At 44.2% G+C, this 19,408-nt stretch overlaps 1 protein-coding gene across 2 annotated transcripts in view; it reads left to right on the top strand.

Annotated features, from left to right (window-relative positions):
• The window catches only part of WWC3 (WWC family member 3), a 159,302-nt gene that overhangs the window by 97,148 nt on the left and 42,746 nt on the right, over positions 1–19,408 (top strand). For both annotated transcript variants that reach the window (XM_090063951.1, XM_090063946.1), the window contains exons 9-11: positions 8,813–9,055; positions 14,152–14,241; positions 16,470–17,044. In XM_090063951.1, coding sequence (XP_089920077.1) covers positions 8,813–9,055; positions 14,152–14,241; positions 16,470–17,044 — 908 coding nt within the window. The remainder of the gene's footprint in view (positions 1–8,812; positions 9,056–14,151; positions 14,242–16,469; positions 17,045–19,408) is intronic.

The raw sequence follows: 19,408 nt of genomic DNA, 5'->3' as shown, positions 1-19,408 counted from the left end.
TATATAGCAGAAGAAAAAGAGGGAGAGGGGTGTGAGCAACCAGCAAAGGCCAGAAGCATGGGAAATACCAATGGTACAAAATAGGCATACCTATGCCTAGATCGGGGTAGGCAAAATACGGCCCATGGGCCGGATCCGGCCTGTGAGGCCATTCTGTCCAGCCCATGGGGCCCCTAAAAAATATAGAAAACTAATATTTCTCTGCCTTTGGTTCCTGTCAAAAATGAAAGGAACCAAGGGCAGTAGGACTCAGGGGAAGCCCCAGCAGGGCCTACCCAGCCCTGCCGCCACAGCTGGAAGCCCTAGCCAGGGTTTCTAGCCTAGGACCATGTGGCTGCCCCACCCCGGAACCGCAGGTAACGGGGGAGGGGGAAAGGCAGGGGAGGACCCCGGGCAGGGAAGGAGCCCGGAGAAAAGCTGAGCGGGGGGAAAAGTGGCCCTTCCCCCACCCTGTGGCTGGCACTGCGTGCTTCAGCCGCTCGCAGCATGTCTGGGGCTGCCTGTGCCTGCTCTAGACAGCCCAGCAGGGAGCCCTGTCCATGGGACGGGGGAAGGGCCACTTTTCCCTGCTCCACGCTCTGCTTTTCCCCAGGCTCCTTCCCTGCATGAAGGAAAGCGACCCATCCCCGCCTCGTGGCCGGCTCCCCGCACTGCAGCCGCTCACAATCCATGGGGCTGTCTGGAGCAGGTGCAGGCAACCCTAGGCAGGCTGCAAGCAGCTGCAGTGCGGGGTGCCAACCACAGGGCGGGCAAGGAGCTGCTTTCCCCACACCACCTTGTATGCTCTCCTGGGCCCCGCCAGCTCCAGGCTTGCCTGTCAGGGCTGCGCTTGGCGCCAGCAGCTACGGCCCCCCCCCCCCCGCAACGTGCTGCTCTGGGCAGTGTTTGCCACTGCCACCTGTGGGCTGTGAGGTGTGTGCTCCGGGAGGGCAGCAGCAGCCAACACTTCCTGGCACAGCAAGTGGTGGTGGTGGTGGTGGGGGTGTCACAGCTGCTGCTGTCATACGCAGCCCCGACAGACGAGCCTGCGGTTGGCATGGAGCCCAGGCTGGCAGTGGGGCCGGGTTACAAAATGGTGCTGAGCGCAGGGAAAAGTGGCCCCTTGCTCGCCCCGTGGCCAGTGCCCCATGCTGTAGCTGCTCGCAGCCCATGTAGGGCTGCCTGTGCCTGCTCAGGACAGCCCCGCTTGGGCTGTGAGTGGCTGCAGCAAGGAGTGCCAGCCATGGGGTGGGCAAAGGCCCGCTTTTCCCCACACTCACCACCAGCTTCTTCCCTACCAGTGAGCAGGGGGTTGGGACTGTGCGCTGCCCTGCCACCTGTACCGCGGGGCTGGGGGGCACTAGGAGTGAGTGGGCAGGGAGCCAGCAGGAACACGGGGCCCATACTGGTGTCCCAGGTCCAGTGCAGGCTGGGGCCCAGAGCAGGGTGGCAGGAGTGCGGGGTCCCAGCTGGCAGGGGCTCTATGGAGCCGGGCCAGCTCCCCCCTCTCCCTGCTGGTGCAGTCCAGCCCAGCTCCATAGAACCCTGCCAGCCTGTGCCCTGCTTTGGGCCCCACCAGTGCTGGCCCTGGGACATGGGACCAGTGTCCTAATGTCTTGGGACCAAAGACATTGGGAAATTGGTCCCAAGATGGTGACCAGGGGGCGGGGCACCTGACAGGAGGCACGGCTACCCATGCGGTCCTTGACAGCCTGCCAAAACTGGGTAAGCAGCCCTCCACCTGAAATAATTGCCCACCCTCTCCAAATTCTTTAAAAAATGTGTAGCCTAGAACTTCGCACAGTATGAGGTTTAACCAGTGTCAAGTAGAGAAGCACTATCACCGCCCATGTCTTGCACCTAATACCATATTCACTTTTTGTGCAACTGCATCACACTGGACTTGTGGTCTACCAAGACTCCCACATTCCTTTCTATAGTGCTGCCATACAGCCATGTGTGTCCCCCGTTTTGTATTTGTGCTTCTGATTATTCTTCCTGAGGTGTAGCACCTTGTATTTTTCTGCATTGAACTTCATCCTGTCGGTTCTAGCCCAGCTTTCCAATTCCAGAAGCCACTTCATTTCTGGCAGGTATGGGCAGCGCGTTCTCTTCTAAGCTGCATCCTTGTGGTAGGAGGGGATGGAGGCAACAGAGAGAGTAAGGCTACTGTTGCTGGTCCTTTTAGGAAAGGAGACCAGTCGTGAGGAAATGGAGAGGAGGTAGAGTGCAAACCATGCCTCTTGCACAGATTTTCTGTTTTAAAAAAAAAACAAAAAAAAAACAAAACGTTAGAACCTTGCAATGCATGCATTTTCTTATATGTTTCATAGACATTTGGGCTGGAAGGGACCCCAGGGGATCATCAAGTCCAGCCGCCTGCCCCAGGGGCAGGAAGTCAGCAGGAATCATAGGATCCCAGCAAGATAAGCATCCAAATGTGTCTTGAAGGTGTTCAAAATGGATGCTTGAACCGCCTCAGGTGTGTCAATCTGTTCCAAACCTTGGGGGCTTAGACAGTGAAGAATTTCTTTCTTATGTCCAGCCTGAATCGGTCACAGCGGAGTTTATGACCGTTCCATCTTGTCATCCCTTGGGGTGCTCTGGTGAACAGACGTTCCCCCAGATCCTGATAAGCACCCCTGATAAACTTATAGGTGGCCACCAGATCACCCCTGAGCCTGCACTTTTCCAGGCTGAATAGCCCCATTGCTCTCAGCCTCTCATTATATTTATATTATATTTTCCTGACCTCTGATCATGCGCGTGGCTCTTCTCTGGACCCTGTCAAGCTTCTCCGCTTCCTTTTTGAATTGCGGAGCCCAAAACTGGATGCAGTACTCCAGCTGCGGCCTCACCAAGGCCAAGTACAGCAGGAGAATGACGTCTCGGGATCTGCTTGATAAGCATCTGTGGATGCAAATCTGCATTTTGCTCACTTTACTAGCTGCAGCATCACACTGACAGCTCATGTTCATCTTGTGGTCAACCATGACCCCCAAGTCCCTTTTATCTGTAGTGCTAACCATGCCTATAAGCATGGTACAGGTTTTTCCTCCCAAGGTGGAGAACCTTGCATTTTTCAGTGTTCTCGTCCACCATCAGGTTCTCGTCCACCATCAGGTGTGGATGCTTTACCCCAGAGTTTGGCCAGTCTGCTTCAGACACCAGTGTCCACATCATTGATGAAGATGTTAAATAGTAGAGGCCCTAGGACAGAGCCTTGCGAGACCCCACTGGTCACAGCGCACCAAGACAATTGGCTCCTGTCGACCACCAGCCTCTGGGTCCTACTGCGGAGCCAGTTACCCAGCCAATGGATCGTGGTGATGTCAAGACCACAGTAAGCCAGTTTAGCCAAGAGGTGATCGTGGGATACCAGATCGAAGGCTTTTTTGAAGTCGAGGTATACAACGTTGATCTCTTTCCCCCTTGTCCAGGTGATAAGTCACCTGGTCATAAAAGGAAATGTTGCAAAGATGTAGCCATCACCATGTAAACAGCTGTGTTTCTAACCTCTTATGCTGGCCTTGCAGAAGCTGCCACTGCTTTTCACCCTTCTGCAGTTCTGCTCAACTCTTAATAATAAAGTTAAATGTTTCTGTAACCAACTGAGATGTAAATAGATAATGTCTGCTTCTCTCCGTAAAAGCCAAAAAATGTAACGCATACATGCATGTTAATTCAGTATAAAAATTGACCATTTTTAGGCACAGATTCTCTTCCAGTAAGTGTAGAAGGACATAGCATTTGTTTGTCTCTAAAATACATGTCTGGCCCAGGAAAGGTGATCCTATGCCACCTGGAAATGCTCATTGCCATCTGATTCTTTTGCTGAGCAACTGGTATGCTTCCAGAGGCAGGTCCTTTTCTTTGCTGCAGCAGTATGGCTATTCTGTTCTGATAGCGGGCAGCCTTACATGACTCCTGAGGGTGGCTCATCACTTTCTGTTGTGATGAGCAGCCCCTAAGCTCAGTCTTTGGATCCTGCAGGCTTAAAGCAGAAAATTATATTTTGACACTAAAATATACTTCGGTGTTTCAGTTTGATTATTACTTGCATTAAAATAAAAGTATGAAAAACATGTAGCATCTGCTTTAATGTGTATTTGCACTGATGTTTTAGAGTTGCAACAAAACAGTAGATGTTTGAGGGCTGTTGTTCAAATCAGATTTAAATGTCAGAAAATCTAGAATGATTTAAAAATCTAGAAGATCAAGCCATTTTTTAGATGGCAAAAATACATAGAAGTTTTCGTTAAAAGAGAGATATTCTTCTCTTTCCTAAGTTATGCATCTCCTAAATGGCATACCTTACATGTTTCAGACTGCCACACAACACTTTGGCAGGGACACCACATTTGTGAAATTTCAAACTAACAGATAATTTGTTGTGATATTTAACAGAGCTCAGACTTGCTTTATAGTGGAATGTTTCTTGCAACCTCAATGCTGTAGTCACCACAGTGACTGCACAATACTGCTAATATATATTTTTCAACATATGGAGATATGGACATTACTTTGTCTCATAAAGCTTTCTAAGAGCCAAGGTAAATGTCCTAATTGCCATATTTGAGTCAAGAGGAGCCAGCTGTAGGATGCAACCAGAATTCTTTTCATAAGTACAACCTGACCTTCTAAAAATGATCAGGAATTCCTTCTCGCAATTCAGTAGCTACGGTTATTCTCTGAAATTGGCTTAACATAAAGCATAAAATATGAGGGAGAGTATATGTACAGGGCATGTGTAGTATAAGCCATCCTCTCCTATCAGTAGTAGAAGATCCATCCCTGATTGTTCTATTTAATGTGTCTCAGTGGACCTGTCCTCCATTGATTTGTCTAATACATTTTTCAATCTAGTTACAGTGTCTGCCTCTACAACTTCCTGTGGCAATTAATTCCATAAATGAACTGTGTGCTGTATAAAAATGTGCTTCCCTTTGTTTTAAGCCTTCTCTTGTTAATTTCAGTGGGTCCACCCTAGTTCTTGTATTCTGGGACTTGGTGAATAACAGTTCTCTTTACTTTATCCAGATGCTTCATCGTTTTATAGACTTCTATCATATCCCTCTTCAATCTTCTCCTTTCAAAACAGAAGAGTTTTAGCATTTTCATTTGCTGTTGGTATGGCAGTTCCTCCATACACCTGATCATCTTGATTGCCTCTCTGTGCCTCTTTTATTCTACTATGTCCATGTTGTGACATGTGAAGACCAGAATTGCATAGAGTATTCAATGCAATTCTGGATGGGGTGGTGGGACCCCTAAAAAAATTTAGAAAATTAAAATTTATCTGTCCTTGATTCCTGTCAAAGGTGCTCATCAGGATCTGGGGAAACAGCTGTTCACCAGGGCCCCCCAAGGGATGACAAGATCGAACGGTCACAAACTCCACTGACTGGTTCAGGCTGGACACAAGAAAGAACTTCCTTACTGCCCGAGCCCCCAAGGTTTGGAACAGACTGCCACCTGAGGCGGTTCAAGCACCCACTTTGGATGCTTATCTTGCTGGGATCCTATGATCCCTGCTGACTTCCTGCCCCTGGGGTGGGGGGGCTGGACTTAATGATCCTCTGGAGTCCCTTCTAGCCCAAATGTCTGTGAAATCTATGAACCTGTCAAGGAGTGGGGCTCCCCATCTGGCCCTTGACAGCTTGCCACAACTTGTTAAGCAGCCCTTTGCTCGAAATAATTGCCCACCCCTGATCTACTATGATCCCAAGCTCTCTTTACTGAGTTATAATATCTAGTTCAGAGCTCAGGATTGTGTATGTACAGTTGAGGTTATTTTTCCGCTGTGTGCAGTACTTGAACTTCACTGCTGACAAATGCATCTGCCCCTTTTTTGCCCACTCACTCAGTTTTATGAAATCTTTGCGCAGTTCCTCACCATCAGTTTGGGATATGACTACCCAGAATAATTTAGTATACTCTGAAAACCTTGATATTTCACCATACGTACCCCTTTTCAGGTCATTTATGAAATGTTGAACAAAACTGAGCTCAGCACGAATTCTTGAAGGACCTCACTCTTGACCTCCTTCCATCCTGAAAAATGACCATCTAGCTCTATCTTTTATTTCCTATCTTTTAACCAGCTTTCAAACGATAAAAGGAACTTCTTTCCAATCCCATGGCAACTTAATATTTTTAAGAGCCTTTGGTGAAGGACCTCGTTGAAACCTTTTGAAAATTCAGATGCAGTTATGTTTTCATCTGTGTAAACTTAGAAGTCTTTTGAACCTCAAAACATCCAATTCTGTTCAGATCCCAAAACTTGTAGTTGCTTGCCTGAACTGTTTGTGTTCATAAAATCAGAACCTGATGCTGCTATTCTTACTATGGTTCTTTCCTTTCTTCTCTGTCAGCCATCAGTTTATAACTCTGGACCGAGGTAATTCTACCTACGTGTTGTAGATGGAGTTTTGTGACTTTATTTTTATTTTGTTTGAACAGAGTTAACAAGTTGGTGGAGGTGTGGCACGTAGATAACTTGGCTTCTCTACATTAGTGTGTGTGTGTAGTAGTTTTCCTTAACAAAAACTGACTTGCTTCATCCTTAGTTTTCTTTTTAGATTCTTGAATTATTTATTTCTATCTTTGAGTTGTCAGTCAGGGGCTTCCAAATTTTTGCAGCCCCCATACAATTTTTTCCCTAGCTGATTATGTATCACTGAAGAAGAGTTTGGCTTTAGGCACTGTGGCACTCATTGACAAATAAGTTACTTAAAGCATTCCCAAAATCATAACTGGGGAGGTGATATTGGGTGAAGGAAAACTAAAGGGGATGGATCTTCCCTTTCAAAACAAAAGGTAGTTTCTTAAGCTTCACAGACAGCACACTCAAATCTTCCTTGGAATAGCCAACCCCAACTTTCATACTAACTACCTTGATTCACAGCAGCATAGGTACAGAGCTGGAATTTGGGGGGGGGAGGAGGGTAAGCGGTAGGGCTGTGTGAAGCTTTGGTTGCTGATTCAATTCCAAGGAGATTCGACCTGATTCAGGGACTGAATCCCTGAATCCAAATCAAATTGGGAGACCAATTAAAAGCTCCAAAATGATTAAAAGCATCCAAATTAATTTGGGAAAGATTTGGCTACTTCGGAGATTCGGCCATAGGCTAAACAGGCAGGTGACACAGTTGCCATCAACCAGTAAGTCTGTTGGGGTTGGGTAAGAGGGGAGGGAAGGAAAGGGATGTGAGAGGGAGGGATTGAAGCTAGGACTGGGACAAGCTGCCCAGCTGCGGTGGGAGAGTGAGCTACTTGGGGGTGGGGGAGTGGCAGCGCTCGGGAGTGGGGTCTCTGCCCTGCTCCAACTTGTTGGGACGGAGGGGGGGGGGGGGCGGGATGTGGGTATGGCTTGCTCCAGGCGGAAGGGGGCAAGTGGCAGCAGGGCAGAGCCCCTGCTCCCAGCGCTGATGCAGGCACAGTAGCAGCAAGAGCAGGGGCTATGCTGTGCTGCCACCCAGAGCAAGCTGTGCCTGCATTGTGCCGCCCCTCCACCACACTGGCTGGGCAAGTGGCAGCAGGGGATAGCGTCCACAGCTCCCTCCACTGGGGCAAAGGTGGGCACAGCCAGAGGAGCCATGGGAGAAACTTCCATGACTACCCTGCCCAACTGCCTCCTGGCACTTTAAATAAATAAATAAAAGCCCGGTGCTCACCGGCTCTGGCAGCGCTGATCAGCGCCTCTGAGGGCTCATGGCAGAGTGTCCCCCCCCACGCAATGGGGGTCAGTGGGGATTGCCCTCCCACCCTGCTTGGCACCAGCACAAGAGCTGTCCCATGGTGTGGGTGCAGTGTGGCTAGGCAGGTGCCATGTGCTGTTTGGGAGCTGGGGCAACTCCGCCTGTCAGCCAGAACCCGGCACCACTCAGCCCCAGCAACCCCAGCTCCCAGATTGTGGCTTGGCAGGATGCCATGCGCTTTGCACCCACACAATGCAACAACTGCTGCACGGGTGCCAGGCGGGGGGCGATCCCTACTGTCCTCCAGTGCCCTGTGCTGTGCCGGGGAGCTCTTCCATGAGTGCCTAGAGGCCCCAGTCACAGCTACTGCAGCCAGTGAGTGTGGGGCTTTTCTTTTCTTTTTATTTTTTTTAAGTGCTGGGACTATGCTGGGACTGGGCAGGGGTTGGGGCTGTGCAGGGCAGCATGGTGGCTTCTCCTGTGGTTCCCCCACCTGGGGGAGAACTTGCAGCCACCCAGCTGTGCCTTCGTTTCTCTGGCTGATTTGAATCTGTGCCAAATCTTCAACTCTGATTCAGCCAGATTGAATGGGGACAGTGATTCGAATCGCCGAATTGAATCGCTGTCCTCCGAATTGGCTGAATCCGAATTGAAAACTCCCCTATTCGCACAGGCCTAGTAAGGAGTAACTTCTTGTTAGTGAATGTGAACATGCAACTGACAGCAGTGGTACTTCTTTCTTTTCCCCTCTCCTTTCCCCAGGTTGGCAGTCAGGGCAGTAGCCCCTCTTTCCCCATCCCCTTCTCCCATTATGGGAGTTTTGATGCATCGTAATTGCAACAGCTCTGGAATATGAATTAACATAATGCAAAATTACTATCATAACCCTGTCCATTCTAGTGTTAATACAGTTTAAATATTGCTTAATTAAACTTACAGATGGTAGATGTCAAGTTTAAGTTTGTTACCTCTTGATTTGGCACTATTAAATTCAGATGTTGCTTAGAGTCTAAGTTGAAGTAAGGAAGTGGAAAGTAAACTGGGAATGATTCTGCTTACCAGAATCTGTTGTTTTTCTTCTCCTATTATTGATCTACATCTTTGTCTTTTCTGCTCTTTTTTTTATTTTCAAGGGTTTCCAATATACAGCAGCAGCTGGCCTTGCTAGATAATGAATCTTGGCCAGGAATGGCTGAGGCGGACAGGGACCGTCTTCAGCTCATAAAAGAGAAAGAGGCTCTTCTTCAAGAATTACAGCTTATCAGTCAGCAGAGACGATCTCCAGAAGATTTAGCACGTTTGGAGGAAGAAAAACGGCGCTTGGAGGATGAAATTCGGTGTGCTCGGGCTACTTCTGCTCATGGAGCCACTGAAAGGTTTGGAAATAATCAAATAATTTTCTTGTCTGTCACAGGATATGAGTGCATTCAATTGAAATGAATGAGGAATTTCATCAGATTTCTGAGAGATGTAAATGTTGTGGTGTCTATTAGGCCCTTGGCATTTGATCATGCTATTGGTTTCTAAGGAATTTTATGTCTGATCCCAAAAATCACATATCCTGTCATGCCAGTTGTGCAAAATCAAATGCACAGTTTTGAGGATCAAGGATAAAATTCCTCAGATCCCAGTTGCTAGATCGCCTGTGCCAGGAGATCAGTTTAGGAGGACAGGATTCTGTAAGCTGGGCTCCCCAGATACTGGCAACACCAGTGCGGTCTACCATTGAGGTATCAGTTTCTCAGTGATGGGCTGCACCAGGGTGTCTTTTAACAGGCACACAGGGGGGTTGTTTAGGTGGGGGAACATCTCTAAAAGCCAGGCATGGGGATACTTTTGGTGGTTGGACAGGAGACATTCAGGTCCAGGACTCGGGTTCTGCCTTCTGCGTAATCCCAGGGATTGGACCTGAGGTGACTGTCTCAGACCCTATGGCTGACCCCTTGATGTCAGTCAGTGGATTCTCAGGGTGGGGCACAGAGCAGCATAGGTCTGGGACACATGCCACGCATTGAATTTGAAGTGTGATATAAACCAGCCACAAAGCTGCTCTGTATTAAATATGGCACATGAAATATGAAGTTTTTACAGCCGGTTTGCTGTTGTATCACACAGTAAGTTGGTTGAGTGTGTCATGTTACAATTTGTGGTGCAGTTAACATGTTAATTGTGCTGTAAATGTAATTCTTGTCAGGATAATTAGTGCACTTTGCTTAGAGAAAGGCTAGAGCTCCAGTCAGCACTTACTGACTGCACCTGTATTTCAAAACACACTTCACAGGGCTTCTGCAGTAGCATTAGAGTGAAATCAGCTGAATTCAGATTCTTTTTTTTTCTGTTCAGATTCTAGTGACAGTGAAATTGATCAGAATTAAATCAAGTTAAATTTTAAGTTTGCTTGGAAAAACTCTGACCTGCAGGGCATGCCACTGGACTTTGCAGAATGGTTGGGGACACCAAAATAGACATGGGGAGAGAGAGAAGTTGATAGGATTCTAGAGTTAGAAATAGGATTAGTATTAGTTATAGAGACTTCTCCCATACTCAGCACTTGTCCCCATCAAAGATGAGCTTTATGATACATTTGTGTACATGCCTTTCCCATTACTTTTACCTATATACAGTTTGGTTGGATTCCAGATATGCTCCTAAAATGTTGTCTTCACTGTAGGTATTTTTATAGTTAAAATCAATATGAAGTTCTGTTCTTAATGAAAACAAAAAACATTTTAGGTGATTTATTTTAAGGTGCCACAAATTTTCACCCTAATTCAAGGAACCAAGAAAAGTCTGATTTTTTTGTATTTCAGTCAACTGTCCCTATTTATAAACTGTTTCAAATGTATAGAGAGAGCTTCTCTGTCAAACTTGCATATCCTGAATAATTAATACTTGAGTTTCATGAAAAAATTAATATTTAGATAATATTGCTGAACTTTATTGATGGTGAAGCTTTTCACTTCAGCAGAAATACTTCTATCTAGTATATTTTTCCATGTCTTAAAGTCATTGTCCCCCTGCATCCCCAAATGAGATTTTCTAAGGCATTCTTTTTTTTGATTTTTGGAACATGTTGAAGCATGAATTAATGGTAAAATGCCAACTATGACACTTGAAGAAAACTACGCTTACAACTTCAGTGCCATATTATGTAAATAGTAGAACTTTTTTTTTTAAGTACTCTTATTATGTAACTGAACATGACTACTTCATACAGGCTTGCAGAATTTTATTTCCCTTGAATATTTATTTTAGGCAGTAAATCAAAAAGATAATAGACGATTCATAGCATAAGTGTTTAATGTTTTGTATGACATTATTTGTGATTTTTGTAATAGCTTTATGTTGATAGTTCAGCTTAAAAATTGACAGAGAAGGGAGTTCGCTTTACAGTGTAGTGTAGTAAATTTTTATTGGTTGTTTTGGGAGTCTCATGTTAGTAGAGCATACTGTGCTGGCAGGAAAAGCAAGTTATTTTTCCATGGTGTAATCTGTGCTGTGGAAACCAGCATTCCAGTGTGATATTTGATATTTCAAATGCTAGCAAGAACTTGAGTTAAAACAGTTAAAATAATGTATGTTAAGAGCTCTATTTTTGTATATATATATAAAAAAGTATGTATAACACCAAAGTCTAGTTTAACTCTTGTAGTTTGTCAGATTTTATTTTTAAGCCTGTTAGTGATAGAAAATATTTGACTCAAAAATTCTCTTTCCAAATTCCACTCTCTACTCCACATCCAAAAGAGTTCTGGTTCTTGTTTAAGTATATGTAATGGCTATCTATTGCTATTTAAAATGTAGTATTAAACAGCTGAATAATTCTTTACTTGTACAGTAAAGTACAAGTACATGTTAACTTTTAATTGAAGTTTTTTGGAGGATACTGCTTTTTTGTTTTTCTGGAATTTCCCTAGTACATTAACAGCTTAATTTCATTTATCCCAAACATTTCCCTTTCATTTCCTCTTTACTATGTTCCCATCAAGACCTCTGCATCATTATTTTAGCAGTTGTGAGAGACTTTGTTGGGACTTTCTGTGGACAGGTCTTCAAACTGATGTCCCAAGGCCTCAGACATAAATTAATATACATGTAGAATTGAGATCTGAGAAATGTTATGCCCAATTGCAGGAATTGGGCATACTGCCGCCATTCCAGACATGGAGGGCAGAATGTGTGATTTTTGGAATGAGGTATTCCTCAGTTCCTAGTAGACAAGTTGGTAAATATAGTGTCTCCAGTTTCATAGATTTCATAGACATTAGGGCTGGAAGGGACCTCGGGAGATCATCGAGTCCAGCCCCCTGCCCAAAGGGCAGGAAGTCAGCTGGGGTCATAGGATCCCAGCAAGATAAGCATCCAATTTAGTCTTGAAGGTGTTCAATGTAGGTGCTTGAACCACCTCCGCTGGCAGACTGTTCCAGACCTTGGGGGCTCAGACAGTAAAGAAATTCTTCCTTATGTCCAGCCTGAAATGGGCTCCAAGTGACTTTATAGCATTCTAGTTACCAGCTGACTTGTGACCGCAGCACTGAGGTATTAACTTCTCTAGGCTCCTGCATACTAAGATAGAAACAAAAAAGATTAGAAGATTATCACCCTGTCTTTAATTTTTTAGAAGATTTTTTTCTTTTATAGATTTAAGAAAAAATAAAACACTGAAACTTTTGAGTGTTGAGTGAATTGTCACGTTTTCTTTTTTTGGGGGTGGTGAATGGGGAAGCGTTTTTATGCCATAACTTTTGTTTAAAAGAGAAAAATTCAAGAAAACATAAGTAGCAAAATTCAAAAACTAGTTTTCCAGTTTACCATATAGCTCTTGGGACATTATTTTTAAATTCAGATTAATTCCTACGTGTTTTCCCAGTGGTTCCTCATTCCTCGCCTTGCATATACTCTAGTTGAATGAAGGCCAGGAATGTAGACTGCTTCTGAATTGCTTAGTAGGAAAACATTCTTCAGTTTTTTCCCTTTTAAATTTTCCTCTCAGACTGTCAAGGTGATTGGGCAACTTTCAGGAACATTTTCAAGTATATTGTGACAGAGTCCTGCATTTTGATTGAGCTACATTGTTGATGCTTGGAAGAAACAAAGTTTATCTTTTAAGGATTTTTTTCTTTTTTATATGTTATCTTGGATACTTTAATATAAGACCTTGATATTGTATTTGTATACCTTCACCACCATGAGTTTGTATTGTCATTTGATTCCTTGTGGTTTAGTTACTCTAGTTCTCACAGTACCTTGTAAAGCTCCTGGTTTCCAGTGCTATTAGTGAGAATTCCCTCACGGCTAGAGGTGCACCGATATGTAAGTCCAGTAGTGGATTGGGGCTGATATAAAGAAAATTAACTGTATTGGAAATAGGCTTTTTTTGCCTGATATGGCCAATAAATGCCCCGTGCATGCATGCAGCTGCAGCGCAGCACATAGGCAACGAGGAGCACAGTCTTGCAGCTTGGAGAGCTGGGTCCAGCTAGTAAGTCTGTGGTGGAAGGGAAGGGAAAAGGCATGGAGGTGGGCAGAGGTGCCCACAGTGAGGGAGGAAGTGGGGCTAGGGCAGGGGCAGGGGCAGGAGTAGGAGCTGCCCAGCCAAAGCAGGGTAGGATGTGGGACAGAGCTGCAGCTTGCCTGGGGGGGCATAGGGAGCGGGAGCAGCGTATACCCTGAGAGGGCATGGGGGTATGTGCTGTCCAGATCTGCACAGGATGGGGTGGGCTGCCACTGTGGGCTGGGGCTGGCGCTGCCCCTGGCTTTTCCCAGCAGAGGGCTAGGCCAGGCTGCGCTCAGGATGGGGCGGTTAGTGGTGCTGGTGGGGGGGGGTTGTGCGGGGGGGCTATGGAGAATTTTGGGATGGCTGCAGCCCCCCTGTAGCCCCCTCCCAGCACTGCCATTGCCTGCCCTGAGCGCAGCCTGGCCCAGCTCCCACCAGGGAAGAGCCTTGCACAGCTACCCGCCTCACCCTGCGCAAATCTGGGAACACACACCCCCTCATGCCCTCCTGGGGTACATCCCCGCACCTCTCAGATGAGCCGTGACTATGTCCTGCACCCTGCCCTGCCCCGGCTGGGCAGTGCCTCCCCAGCCTGGGCAGTGCCTCCCCCAGCCCCACTCCCTTCCTCCCTCACCACAGGGGCCTCAATCTGCCCAGCACCCCCCACAACCCTTCCACCACAACAGATTTACCAGCCAGACGCTGCTCTTCAAGCTGCCCGGCTGTGTATTGGAAATCGATATCGTCTGGTATGCTTCCTTAAAAATTGACTATAGGTATCAGCCCAAAAAATCTCTTAACAGTGCACCCCTGCGCGCTGCATATGACCCTAAAAGATAATCTACAAGGATTCAGTTTTGTATTGCAACATATCTGAAGTGCAACAAGAAGTGGTTCTTCTGTGATTGGAATACTCCTAGCCCATTTCAAGTACAATTGCAATGCGAATAATATATGTATGTTTTTAAATTATAGAATACTGTTGCAGGAAAAGAGGAACTGTTTGCTTATGCAGCTGGAAGAAGCAACTCGTTTAACTTCCTATTTACACTCCCAGTTAAAAAGGTGAGTTGGAAAAAGCTTTGTTTTCTTTAAGTAAATCTAGGCCCTTAGTACATGTTCATTAATGGTATGATGGGACCTGATCCTCTGTCCTAACAGTCATACCTCCTGTCCCATGGCACACATTCATGGCAGGAAGTCCAGTTTTAGAATTGGTGATCAAACCCTAGTCACACCATTACTACTTGTTGCTGCAGGGGGAGCCTGGGATCATGATACTGATCATGATTGAGAATTAGGTGATTTTCAGCTCTGACTTGGGTCTTAAACTGGCACTGGTGCATTCCTTGGAAGTTGTTGGCCCCATACCTGGTAGTTCTAGCTGGTCTGCTAGGTGCAGGGGATCAGAAGCTCCCAGCTGGGTTGGGGAGGGAGATGAAGGGTTTCACTTTTTGGGCACTTTAAATCAGAGCTGTCAGGCACTGGGTTTAAAGTCCCCAGGAGCCTCCTGCTGAGGCTGACAATCAGCTGATTCTCAGTCCTGGAGCTGTTCCAGACTCTGGTGTGGTCCTGGCTGCAGGGCTGATAATCAGCTGATTTTCGGCCCAGCCATACAAAATGTTCTATTTTATGGAACGTTTTTTTTGCATGTTTCTCATTATGTGGTGGCTTATTCTGCTGCATGTGTAGCACTCTGCCACCCATTTATGTCATGTTTAACATGTTAAGGAGGGTCTTAATTACATTTTAAAATTTGCATCAGAAGAGAAGAACATGCAAATGGAATACGACAGTTTATTTTTACACCCTTTACAGTGGATTGGTAGTGTAAATGAAAGATGGTTAGTGGTCTTTTAGTTCATCTGTTTTCTGTAAGCACAGCCTGTGTACTGAAATACATACACTGCTTGCAGTCTAGCAAAGTATTTGACCACTTAAAATTCATTGGTCTTCATAGGGTGTTACTATAAGGATAAATGTACAACTAAACTAAAAATTTTAAGTGGGTGGAGAAACTCAAGTACTGTATCTGCAACAGAGCTGAAAAAAAATCCTAAGAGCTAAAGACAGAAGTGATGGCAATGTTTGTTGTGTTATGAAAGGGGAGGTAGTGGTTGGAAATGAGAACAGAGATGAAGACAGGCTATAGCTGTGCAGAAATTTAGAGGATAGGAAGAAAGTTCATGAGGGTAAAATGTACTTAGATTCACCACTCTAACATCTAAAGACAACATACTCACCAAGCAGGGATTTTCAGGGAGGAGACATGAAATTTCCCGGTAAAGGTAAAAATGTCATGAGATCCTCAGGGAAACCCTACAGGTCTGAGAATATTAGTATATAGAAACTAACCTATATACTAATAGGACTAGCTTTTCAGGATCCTTTTTTTCTTCAGGACACCAGCTTCCAAAGTTGGGCTGTGGTTGGTTCACTCTTCCCCCCGACACCATGCTTTTTCTCTCTACAGTACTTTGAGAATAGTGGAAGGAATAGGACTAATGCTGGCATTGTTGCAAGCTCCCATGGGATTTTTCAGTGGAAACTCTGAGTTTGCTAGGGTATCATGCTATGTAAAGTGACTATTTCCTTGTTTCATTGACTGCTTATTTCTCCCAAACACATTATACTTTAGCCAAAAAAACAGTTATTGAGCTTAGTGCAGGCATTACCAGGTGAAATTTAATGCCCTGTGATATACACATGAGTTGAGATTAAGTGATCCAATGGGTGCTTCTGGCCCTCAGCTTTATGAATTCATCCCACCAGACCTCTCTGGCCATCAAAACCCATGGAACCCCAGCTGGATTTGAGGAAAGGGTGATAATCCCTCTTTTCCAGTCCTTTTCAGATGTGCTGACCTGTTCTGGCTATCTTTCATACTGTTTTAGTCACCATTGTGCCTGAGGATAAGGGAGGAGAAGAGGGAGACAAGTCTAACTTGCCAAATAGTATCCATGTATTATGACGCTGTGGGCTATGATGCTACGGCAATGTAGCATCCACAGGCAAAAGCTGTAGTGACACGCTCCCTTGTTATAGCGCATTGCTACAGAGATATAGTGCACAAAAATAACTGTGTGCAGTGCGCACAGCGCAGTATAGTCTATTACTGTGCTGTCTTTTAATACTTCCAAAAGCAGGTAACAATGGCACCCTAGCAACACATGTAGATACACCCTGTGTGTATGTAAAATCATCTACCTAATGTGAGTCATTGTATTTGTATCTATATTGTGTTTTTAGTTGTGTATAAATGGGTCACTTTTCTCTCTCTTGCCTTTTTAAAGTTTGTCTGCTAGCACCCTCACAATGTCCTCCGGCAGCAGTAGGGGATCACTGGCATCTAGCCGAGGATCGCTGGCATCCAGCAGGGGTTCTCTCAGCTCAGTCAGCTTTACGGATATCTATGGCCTTCCACAGTATGACAAATCAGATAATGTCACAGATTTTGGACAGCATCTGCGCTTTGACATAATTCCATTTGAATCTCTCACTAAAGATGTGCAGTACTCTGATTCTGTTGGACATTCTAACTTCAATAAGCAAAGGAGATCCTTGGATACACCTCAGTCTCTGGCATCCCTATCCTCACGGTCCTCCTTGTCATCACTGTCTCCTCCAAGCTCTCCACTAGATACCCCCTTTCTTTCTGCTTCTCGGGATTCTCCACTGGCTCAGATGTCTGAAGGGTTTGAGGAAATGGCTGGCATAGGAGCCCTAGAAATGCTTAGAGCTCAAGCCTCAGCATTGGGTGATGATGATACACAAGGAACAACTTCATCTCAGACTCCAAGTTACCCTATGGACAATGAAGGAATGCGAGAAATGGGGCTACAATTTGCAAATATCCAGACTGGTGGAGGTTAGTTTGTTTCCTTATTATTATTTCATGTGGCTGACTTTATAAGGGATAATGAAAAATAAAATAAAAATCTAAGCATGCTAGTACAATAGAGGGTATCTATCCCCCATCAATTTAATTTAAAGCAATTATGTAAGTAGATGTTAGCTAGTAAAATAGATTTGTGGTTAAAGGTAAATCAGAAGGATAATGTTTGTGGGTCGTGGCTCTTTGATACATTAGAGATGTTTTGGTGCGTTAGACTTTTGAGGTTCTTTGGGTGAATCTGATACATTTTATTAGACCAACTTAAGTAGTTGGGGGGCGGGAATTTTTAGCAGGAAATTTTTTCCCCCCCAACTACTTAAGCCCGTCTAATAAAAGATACCAGATTCAACTGAAGAACCTTGTCTGCCTATCTCCTTAGACCAACATGGCTACAACCTATGCCCCTTTTGATTTTTGATGCATTCAGTTTGGAAATTTACTTCAGTATTATTTCAGTAATTTTAATTTCATTAATAAAAATAGAGTGTTTGGTTCTTCTTGGGAAATATACTGAATAAAAACAGTTTTAGGCTGTGCTGGACTCATGTCACTTTTATTTGTATGCCAAACATGCATAATTAATAATAGGAAATTTGATGGACAGAAGATCCTCACTAGAACCTAACGAGAAAAGTAAACACAAGTTACAGCAGTAACCATCCGTTACCCCTTAATGGATACTTAGCCCTCACAAAAAAGAGAGGACCACTGAAAGAGCATGTTCTTAGTAGTCACTAATCTGACTGGTTCAAACAAATCATTTCTTTTTCCTTTGTATGGTATAAGACAGGCAGGAAGTTGCAAGTTTATAATGCTACTAGCTATTTTAATTTTTAGAAGACATGGTATTTATATCTGCCCTCTGTTACGTGGGCCAGAACTGGGGTGATTCATTACAGGTGCTGTTTCTATGAACTACCATGTATACAACAGTCTAGGAAGAAAACTCCTGGACTTACCCAAATCCAAGATGATTTTGAATTTAACTCGCCTCCCATCCCACCAGAAGTAGATTTTATGTATGGAAAGTTATACATTTGTTTCCATGTATAGAATCTGATTTGAAGGGCTGTCAACATTTGTGCCCCCAGTGCTGTGCTGGGGAAAGAAACAACAGAGCAAGCAATGACTGGGGCGGGGTATGGAGGAGGAGTGGGGAGAATAATCTGATTTATTGAAAATAATATGTTTGAATATTATATTAGAATTGGTGCTATTTCTCTTATATTATTATTATTATGTGGTGGTGGTATTGTAATATTATGTCATTAGTTGCTATGGATTATCTCAAATGTAGAAAAACAATGTAGGCAGAAAGAACAGACAAGCTTAGACTCTTACTGCACACACTTGCAGATTTATGTTGCCATAAGATCCTAGTTTTTGATTTACACTACTTAATGCAAGTTCAGTAGTTTAAAAAATCATTATATAAGTAAAGAGGAGTCTCCCAGTGCTGTACACATCACCAGGATTCTGACCAGGTATTTACTACATCATTAATCAAAAAGGGTATTATCAAGGAGGGGATATGGCCAGGCTGTTTAAAGCCAGTTTGAAATGGCTTTTATTTATTTCTTTTTGCTCCCAATCAAATACAATATGTCCTTCTGGTTTATCAACCTGAAATAGGTTGAAGACCAAAATAGTGTATTGTTTGTATTCTGAACCACAGTCACTTCAAGTTGATGAAGTTCCTTGTTATGTTGGTCATTATAATTCTCAAACCAAGCAGGAGCAGGTTGACTTAACCATCCTGAACTGGCAGGATTCATTTGAATTGGCTTAGGATCTCTGGCTTCCCTAGTGACAGCAGGGCTGCTGGTTATGCTTATTGACTGAAACCACTGTTGGTTGATCTAGGGACTTGTGGGAGTTTAACTGGGTAGATTTCTGAAAATGAAAAAGTTTGTTAGAAATATATAAATATTAAAGATCAACAAAAGATGAACATTTCAAAATGTAGCATGTAACATTTCAAAATTTCAGTATTTATATAATATTTTCTTTCCAATTCCCATTTTGTGTAACCAAACTAGGAGCTGCTAATAGAATACAAAAGGCTTTTGCCCTATTCAGACAATATTTTGTGGGTTAATTAATCAATACATGATAATGCTGTTCTAGTAAAGCAAATGTATTCAGTATTTATTATATTTAAAGGCCTCAACCAAATTTTACACTAATGGCTGAAAGGAACATGAATTTTGGTATGATTTGTCAAAACAGCATTATAAAGATATGGCAAAAGAGAATATATCATATAAAATAGAAAACATGCTTGTAATTGATAATTGCCACTTTTTTGCAGTCAGTTAACAGGAGCTTCATTCACAT

The sequence above is a fragment of the Crocodylus siamensis genome, chromosome 1 (assembly GCF_052110815.1).
Source record: "Crocodylus siamensis isolate JL-2025a chromosome 1, ASM5211081v1, whole genome shotgun sequence".
In the NCBI taxonomy this organism is placed as follows: domain Eukaryota; kingdom Metazoa; phylum Chordata; order Crocodylia; family Crocodylidae; genus Crocodylus; species Crocodylus siamensis.
Note: the sequence above shows the minus strand (reverse complement) of the source record. Positions and strands in the feature narration are given on the sequence as shown.